Source organism: Nannospalax galili, unplaced genomic scaffold (genome assembly GCF_000622305.1).
Source record: "Nannospalax galili isolate Female #2095 unplaced genomic scaffold, S.galili_v1.0 scaffold235, whole genome shotgun sequence".
Taxonomy (NCBI): domain Eukaryota; kingdom Metazoa; phylum Chordata; class Mammalia; order Rodentia; family Spalacidae; genus Nannospalax; species Nannospalax galili.
In genome coordinates, this window is record NW_008338118.1 from 6,093,733 (window position 1) to 6,102,774 (window position 9,042).

The 9,042-nt window shown below is 47.4% G+C and overlaps 1 protein-coding gene across 3 annotated transcripts; it reads left to right on the forward strand.

Annotated features, from left to right (window-relative positions):
* Window positions 1–3,095: 3,095 nt before the first annotated feature.
* Window positions 3,096–8,601, forward strand: Fst (follistatin). 3 transcript variants are annotated; one of them, XM_008832944.2, is made up of 6 exons: window positions 3,096–3,557; window positions 5,444–5,635; window positions 6,040–6,258; window positions 6,593–6,817; window positions 7,480–7,707; window positions 8,444–8,601. In XM_008832944.2, the coding sequence occupies exons 1-6, from the start codon at window positions 3,473–3,475 to the stop codon at window positions 8,524–8,526; spliced, it is 1,032 nt and encodes a 343-aa protein (XP_008831166.1). In that variant the 5' UTR covers window positions 3,096–3,472; the 3' UTR covers window positions 8,527–8,601. The 3 variants fall into 3 exon arrangements, with proteins under 3 accessions (XP_008831166.1, XP_008831165.1, XP_008831167.1); XM_008832943.3 differs by having other exon boundaries at window positions 3,097–3,557; window positions 7,477–7,707; window positions 8,444–8,564; XM_008832945.3 differs by lacking the exon at window positions 8,444–8,601 and adding an exon at window positions 8,169–8,264 and having other exon boundaries at window positions 3,097–3,557; window positions 7,477–7,707.
* The last annotated feature ends 441 nt before the right edge of the window (window positions 8,602–9,042 follow it).

A 9,042-nucleotide genomic window follows, 5' to 3' on the forward strand; every position in this document is an offset into this window, starting at 1 on the left:
TCTCAGGTACATAGCAAATTCAAGGCCAACCCAGGCTATACAAGACCCTGTCTCAAAAAACAAGCAAACAAAAATTTACTTTTTGCTTAGTCACTTTGGAATTGTATGGGAGTGTCTTGGATTAATTTAGACAGCTTTTAGTGGCACTAGTTTTTTCTATAAAGCATATAAACTGTGTGGATACACCAAATACTTTTGTTCAGATATCCAGACATTCTTTAACTCACCCAAATTGGCTCCATTCTATTTTCCATTAGTCACATAGACAACCTCCCCTCTCAAAAAATTAGTGTGAAAAGATACTTCCATGATCCTTTTACATAAACAGACTATGTATACATAAGAAAATGAAGATTTAAATCTAATAAGAACTGCCAGATACATCAGAATTTTTATTACTTAATGTTAATTTTAAAGGGAGGGGGAAGGTTATAGTCTTTAAAGTAATATTCCCCCAAAGTACTGAGAAAATAAACTGAATTAACATGTAGCCCTATATTCATCTAGGCAAAATGACCTCATATAGGGGCCTGGAGAGATGGCTCAGAGGTTTAGAGGAGTAGAGCATGCAGAGGACAGGACACCAGTTCCCAGTACCTAGGTCAGGGGCCCTCTTCTGGACTTCTTCAGCACCTGCACTCTCAGGTACCCATATACATATAATTAAAAAAACTAAATCTTTTAAAAAAATGATCTCAAATACAACTGGCACGAATATTATTTAAACATCTCCCATGGTCCTATATTGAAAAAATCTAAGAAAACCTTATCAAAGGCTATCTGCTGATTTGGTAACACCCCCCCCCCCGGAAAAATGTATTTACACTGAAAAAAAATATAAAATCCTGTAATTACGTTTCAGTCTTAAAGACTTTTTGATGGTCATTGGTAGTCATAAGAGTCAATCATCTACTAAGATCTATGCACTTAAAATGTTTAACCTAGATATACAGTTTGATAAAATCTAGCTAAAACAGAAGCTGAATACAAATACAAAATTGTATGGGATGGGGAGGGGGGTCAAGTAACCATAATTGCGGGCATCCCTTTTTAAGTAGGTTTTCCCTGAGGTGCGGGTGGGGACCTATGAAGGGAAGAAAACAAACTTTTCCTCTAGCACATCACTATATAAGCATCTCTGAATAAAGAAGAAATAAATTCTACGTTGGAACTGTGCCATTAAGTGGCAGCTCCTGCAAGGGGGACAGTTTGCTATTAATTGTTAATGTCGCCTACCATTAGAGGGCACTAAACAACTCCACATTAATGCGTTGGAGGGAAGAGAAAAAGGAGACGGGGAGGAAAGGGGAGGGAAGAGTATGGGCAGAGTCGAGTAAAGGGAGGGAAGACAGAAGCTGGATAGGAGTGGGAAAGAAAGATGAGGGCAGGAATGGGAAGACAGGAGGGAAAGCGAGAAGAGCAAGGAGACAGGCAGACAGGCAGAATCAGAGACAAAAATGAAGCTGGAAAGATGCTGGATGTGGAGCCCTCAGAGCCGTCTGAAGTGAGCAAAAAGCCAGCCTCCCCAGTGCGGCCAGCGCTCCTCCCCTCCCGTCCTCAGGACGGTAATTATAAAGCGAAAAGCGGCGGCGAGGTCACCGGTTTTTACCAGCCTGCTGCACCGAATACGCGCGGTGCAGGTGCGGCGGCCGCGGGGCTTTGTGATTCATACCCACTTTCAAAGGGGGGCTTGGGCCCGTCTGAGAGGCACCCAAACAACTGTCTTCTAATATTAGCACGGCTGTATTTCGGGATCTATTATAGTCTGTCCAGACAGATCCCATTGTAATGGGATCTTTTATTAAAAGATTAGCACTATCTCCTGCAGTTGGTGGAAAAAAATCTGTTATCACTGAGTTATTTGCAGTTGTGGAGGGGGTGGGAGGGGGTTGATGGAAGATGGAGGTGGGAGGGCGAAAGGAGGACCTGGGGAGGGTCTGGCGGGGAGGGGACAGCACTGGGGCGGGGGTAGCGAAGAAGGGCGGATTTGAAATCCGTAGAACAAATCCCAATGACCTGCAAATGTCCAAGAATCTCTGTCTGCATACTTCGCTGACTGTCGTGGTTCGGGCTTCAGAAGCGAAAAGAATAGAAATTAAAAAGGCAGCCTTGGAATCAACAATATAGCATTTTCCGTGAAGTAATCGTTTTATATAAAAGGAAATATCGCCTCCTCAGTTTCATTCAGCCATGCCAAAAACTGTTATAAATGAGAAGACCCGCCAACTTAAAGCGAAGAATGCCAGGCAGTGCACTTCATAAACTGAGGCTGCAGAAGTTCATTGTCGATGTTGCAACCTTTTTCTTTCCTTTTTTTTTAAATGAGAGAGAAGAAAGGGAGGAAGCGAGGAAGAGAGGGAGGGGGAGGGGAGAGAGAGAGAGAGAGAGAGAGAGAGAGAGAGAGAGAGAGAGAGAGAGACTCAGGAGACTTAGGACAGAAACTGGGGCGTCTCTGGGCGGGGGAAGAGGGGGCAGACCGCCTACGTCGGCGCCCCCGCTCGGGGCTGCGACTCCAGACGCGGCGAAGTGAAAGGGGAGGAAAGAAAGGGAGAGGGTGAGACTGTGCCTGGGGAGGCCGGCTCCGAGGTGTTAAACATTTTTGTTTGCTTCTGACTTGTCTCCGAAGCGTTTGGCACGGCTGGAAGGGGGGCTGTTCGGGGTTTGGGGGGGTCGAAGGTGGCCGCAAAGTAAGACGCACCCAGACCCCAGGACACAAAACGTCGCCGGGTCCCCGCGCCCAGGCTGTGCAGGGAGGATCCTGGAGCTGCTCCCCGAAGCAGTTGCGCTCCCAGAAGCTCCGGGCTCCTCCCGCGTTTGCAAAAGTCTCTCGCGAGTCGGGAGAGGCAGTGCGGGGACCAACCCCCCGAGTCCCCGGGTCCCCGCGTCCCGCCAGCCGCCTGCTGCGGCGTCTCAGCTCCCACGCGCACACGCACACACGCGCGCACACTCACACTCGCCACCCCGGGCTCGCCCGCGAGCGGCGGCGTGCAGGACTGAAGTGGGTGTTTTTCCCCACTCCCCACCCCCCGACGCGTCGCCCCCGCCTTCCCCCTCCCTCCGGCTCCGACGCAAATAAGAACTCGGCGATTCCCCTCCTGCCGCTTTGATTTCGGGCAGGTCCGTCAGAACCTCGGGAAGGGATTCCTGAAGGTGGGAAATGTCACCTGATTCACACTGAACTTTTAAAAGCTCCCCACCCCCAAAGAGCCGGGCACACCCTCGGTCGCAGCCGCCCTCCCACAGCCCCCACACACTGGGAGACCGCCCACCGCAAACCGCGAAGACCCCTGTCTACATTTAAAGCGCGGCTGCGCCCGGCTTCTGACGTCCATTGAATCGCGCGGGCCGCCGCTGGCGAGCGCGGGGCTGCGCCGGGATCGCTGCGCCCTCCGCCGCTCGCCTCTGCGACGCGCGCCGCTTGCCCTAGCCACCCGCCGCCGCGCCGCGCTCCTCGGCCCGCGCCTGCCCCAGGATGGTCTGCGCGAGGCACCAGCCCGGCGGGCTCTGCCTCCTGCTGCTGCTGCTCTGCCAGTTCATGGAGGACCGCAGCGCCCAGGGTGAGTGCAGCGGGATGCGCCGGGAGGCTCGGCTCCCGCAGGGCTTCGACTTTTCTGCGGTCTCTACTTGGTCTGTTCTGAGCAATGCTGCTCTGGGAGGATGTTGGACCCACTTAGCTACTCGAGTGGCGAGGAGTCGGGGCTGGAAATACTGAAGTCAGTGGCACTTTAGGACAAGGAGCGGAGTTTGGAGCTCGGTTCTCCTTAAAAAGGAAAGGGCGTGCGTTGAGTGAGCTGGAGACTCGGGAGTTAGGGTTAGATGCTCCAAGTTCTGGCCATCATGACTTCAGATGTTATCTCCCCTGGTTGGCTCTAGAGAAAGGGACCAGCATCTGTAGTCTGGAGATTGCAGTCAACCCAATAGCAGCGTAACCTATCTCCCACATCTTTTGGTGACTTTAAAAAATGACCTGGGGTGGGGGATGGGGGAGAGATACCGAATTTTCCTGGGGCGCTGGGACGTGGTTTCAGAAACTTTGCCCAAACTTGGAAATGTGGGTGCTGAAATTTTTAGAGGGAAGTAGTTTTATGCTTAGTGGATGCTCCTTCCACCTCTCTCCCCCAGCCTCGCAAAAAAAGAAAGAAAAGGAAAAGGGAGAAAGGCCAAATTATTAGCCCGAAGTGTTTTGAGTACTTTGCAATTTTGCCTCACTCTGTTAACTTTCTGTGAAACCATGAACAACCCACAACTGTTTTAGACTCTGACATGGATTAAAGAGAAAATTTCTGAAATTTATCTTATAAAATTAAAAATGGATTTATTTTATTTCAATTAGTCTCTGAGCAGAATTTTTTACATAGTAATAACTGCAGCTTGCGCTCCAATTGTTAGTCATTTTGGTGATTCATGAGAAGTCTTCTTGCCTAAGTCCTAATACTTAAAAGGGACCCGGGGAAGAAATTATTTGCAAAGAATTCTTGCTAAAGACATGAGGTAGGTATATGTGAGACAGAAGTCTCACCCCATTTAGCACGCAGCTTTGCCTGTTTGAACGTTTACATTTTGTGTGTTGTAAGCTGCCCTCCCGGGCACTGCCCCTAACCGACTGCCCGACACTAGGCTGGACTGCCCGCCTTTCTGAGAGAGGTGCTTCCTGGGTGCCGGTACGTGGGCGCCAGGGAAAGCAGTCCTCGGAGATTTCGAAAGAAAGATCGTGGTGGCTGCGGGCGTGCTCCAGGGCTGGCCGATTGCAAAACGGGCCCGTCGGGCGGGCTGCTCCTCGAGGCCGCGCAAGGCAGATCCAGGCCGACCGGGTTGCTTTTTGCTTTCATTTTTCACAAGTGTCTTTAGCTTGATCTGTTCTTGATTCTTATTCATTCTCAACCCTCCCTTCTTCCTCTTCCTCTTACCTCCCTCGTCCCCCCCCCCACTTTCTTAAACCCTGTCACAAATAATTCCCTTACCGCCTACATGAAACCAACATGTAAAAACATCCGTCGCATCCTGTTTTTGTCAGGTTCTTTAATCTGCTCTTCGAGTCGCTGCAGGTTATGAAATGGGACGAATAAAAGTAAACAGTCTAGTAAAAGTCAATGCAGGCTGCACGTGCTGTGTCTGGGTCACTGGTAACTGACATTGATATGGCTAGGGCGCTGCGACTGCTGCTCTTGCCCACCTTGGTGATGGGGCTCCCCACTCTCTTTGGATATATTCATATTCATTCTCTCATATTCTCTCCTCCTCCTCCTCCTCCTCCTCCTCCTCCTCCTCCTCCTCCTATGGCTCTTACTTGTCCTTCTTTTCTGATTTTTTCATAAAGAGGGAGGTGCCAGCTCACTCCCCAGTGAGCCTCTTTGCCCACCCCCACTCTCGCCAACATCCTTCCTCTCCCTAACTCCCTGCCCCCTGCTCACTTATTCACCTCCTCATCCCTGTCTCTTCACAGCTGGGAATTGCTGGCTCCGCCAAGCCAAGAACGGCCGCTGCCAGGTCCTATATAAGACAGAACTCAGCAAAGAAGAGTGCTGCAGCACCGGCCGGCTGAGCACCTCATGGACAGAGGAAGACGTGAACGACAACACTCTCTTCAAGTGGATGATTTTCAACGGGGGCGCCCCCAACTGCATCCCCTGTAAAGGTGAGCGGCCTCCTCCCTAAGCCTCAGGCCCACAGTAGAGGGCGTCTTGCCCTCAGCAATCCCACTGTCTGGCTGGGGTTTAGGACTAGGAGAGATTTTCTGGGTTCCCCCATCTTTCCCCCAGCTGAGTTAGCTTGGTGGAATCCAGCCACAGGCAAAACAAGGATCACAGAGGTCCGCAACTAAGTGGTGGTGAAAGTGGACAACCAGTGTGGTATTTTGAGAGAGATTTGGATAGGGGCTTGGCCGGAGGTCCCCGCCCCTTTGCCCCCTTCTAGGCTTCCAGAGACAGCCTGGGTCCCAGCAGCTTGGCTACATGATTGCTGCAAAGCATCCTAAGTCCTCCTGCTGACCTGCTGACCACCTGGCCCTAGTTTGAACCCATGCCTCTTTCCAACTCCTAGAAACTTGTGAGAATGTGGACTGCGGACCTGGGAAAAAGTGCCGAATGAACAGGAAGAACAAACCCCGCTGCGTCTGTGCCCCGGACTGTTCCAACATCACCTGGAAGGGTCCAGTGTGTGGGCTAGATGGGAAAACCTACCGTAACGAATGTGCACTCCTCAAGGCGAGATGTAAAGAGCAGCCGGAACTGGAAGTCCAGTACCAGGGCAAATGTAAAAGTAGGTCCCACACTAGAGCAAGACCCCAGCTTCCTCTGCCAACTACACACAGTAATAGACCCTTGAAGACCCAAGGGGGATAGTACAGTCTGCATTAAGAGCCTAGTAATCAGAGTAATGATACCAAATAAGGAGGCTCTTTTCTAACTCCTATAGAGTGCTGAAGAGCCAACCTCCAGTCACAGATGTTCTGTGGAAAGCAACCAGGCTCTTCAAATACCTATTGAGTTCCAGATGCTTCATTTTAATAATTCTCTTGATAATATCAACTGCTCACTCCCTAAGGACAAGAAGGTGCCTAATGAATGAAATGTGTTTCCCTCTTTTTTTTCAGAGACTTGCCGGGATGTTTTCTGTCCAGGCAGCTCCACGTGTGTAGTTGACCAGACCAATAATGCCTACTGTGTGACCTGTAATCGGATTTGCCCGGAGCCCTCCTCTTCTGAGCAGTATCTTTGTGGGAATGACGGAGTAACCTACTCTAGTGCTTGCCACTTGAGAAAGGCCACCTGCTTGCTGGGCAGATCAATTGGATTAGCCTATGAGGGAAAATGTATCAGTAGGTATTCTGGATCGAGAAAAGAAAAAGAGACACCAGAGAACCAAAAACATGCGTTCCAATAGTCCGTGTAGGGCTAACCAAGAAATCCCATGTCCTCCCCAGTGTTAGAAATGCTCTCCAGTATGGGTAAACTGTTTTGACTAAAACATTCTTTCTGGAAACCATTGTCTTCTGGAAGCATTGACATATATATTCAAGCACCAGCAAGAATCAGAGACCAGTATTCAATCTTAGAAAACTTAGAACTCACACAATTTTACACATTTTTTTAAAAGTGCCAGACTTGCTGGAGGTGAAAAATACTTAACAGTTCCTAAAACTTGTTATCAAATTCCAGTAATTGAAGGAATTCTTTGTTGCTGTTTTTTTTTTTTTTTTTTAAGATCCCACTTGTAGGAAATAATCAGATGTATATTTAACTAAAAGATACTGTGAACTTCTACTCTGAAGAATACTATTTTTAATGCACTACTGCAGAATGTAAGAAATCATGATGTGTATGTTTAGGTCTTGATTGTAAAAAAGTTTTGGATAACATTATTTTCATTAGTAAGTCATAATATATAAAACATGTGTTTATGAATAGAGACTAAAGGAAGGGAAAAAGAGGGAAATGAGACGTTCAGTTTACTTATCACAGGTGTATTATATCCTAGAAGCAAAGTCCTGTGAAGATATCCAGTGTGGTGGTGGAAAAAAATGCTTATGGGATTTCAAGGTGGGCAGAGGCCGGTGCTCCCTCTGTGATGAGCTGTGCCCTGACAGTAAGTCCGATGAGCCCGTCTGTGCCAGTGACAACGCCACTTATGCCAGCGAGTGTGCCATGAAGGAAGCTGCTTGCTCTTCTGGTGTGCTGTTGGAAGTAAAGCACTCCGGATCTTGCAACTGTAAGTGTGATTTTTAACCTTGCAGCAATTTAAGGCTTTCCCAGGCAAGCCCAGTGGTGAGAAAAAAAAAGCATGCAGACCTCCTCACATAAACCTGTTTCTGTTTAACTTAATTTTACCAGCAATCCATTGATCCACAGACAGATTCTCCGCAGTGTTTTCTGGCTTTTAGGATCTACCTGATGGCCTTCCATTAGGTTACCACCTCTGAAAATCTCTTTGCAGTTGTTTGTCCTGCATTCTTTCCTTCTAGAACTTTGCTTTATTATTGCCTTGTTAACGCTGGAATCTAAACTAACTGCTTCAAAAGCTTGTGGTTGTTTTTTGCTTTTTGTTTTTTCAAAGACAGCTTTATATTATTACACCGGGGCTGCCGCTTTTTGCAGTTGCCGATACTAACTGAATTAAGAAGCCAAAGCAGTTATATCTAGAACACAAGAGCGCTTTTTATCTAATTTCAGGAATCTGCCCGTAAAACCTGAGCCATTGATTCTTCAGAACTTTCTGCAATTTTGACTTCATAGATTATGGGGTTTTTTTAATACTAAACTTATTGCATAACAGCAATGCCAAAAACAAAAACAAAACAAAACAAAAAAGCATCACACTGCAAGTCACATAAAAATGCAACGCTGTAATGTGGCTGTGTCAGAGGGCTTTGAAAACATACACTGAGCTGCTTCTGCGCTGTTGTTGTCCATATTTAAACAGCAGCTCCCCTGTATTCCCCATCTAGCCATTTCGGAAGATACCGAGGAAGAGGAGGAAGATGAAGACCAGGACTACAGCTTTCCTATATCTTCCATTCTAGAGTGGTAAACCTTCCACCAGTGTTTAGTGTTGGCATAGTCTTTGGGGAAAAAAAAAAAAAGAAAAGAAAAAAAGAAAAAAGAAAGAAAGAAAAAGAAAAAAAGAGAAAGAAAAGAAAAAGAAAAAATATATTGTCCATACTGTAAATAAGTGTATGCTTATTTATTTGGGGGGAAAACTATACATTAAAGGACCTTTGTCCTAAAGCTCTCTCCCAGGCCACCTTGTTCCTCACTGGGCAAGGAGAGCCGATTGTTGTGAGGTCTACTGGATGAGGCCCATAGTTGAGACTTGTAGACATTTATTTATACTGTGTCATGTTTTATAATTTATACATAAAATGTCTGGTTGACTGTACACCTTGTTTTTGAAGAAATTTATTCGTGAGAGGAAGAGCAGTTGTTATTTATTGTGAGGTCTCTTGCTTGTGAAGTAAAACCCTTTTTTTTTTCCTTGTAAACCATTTAAGTCCATTCCTTACTATCTACTCACTCACCTGTCTCCCTTTATCTCACTGTTAGGCTC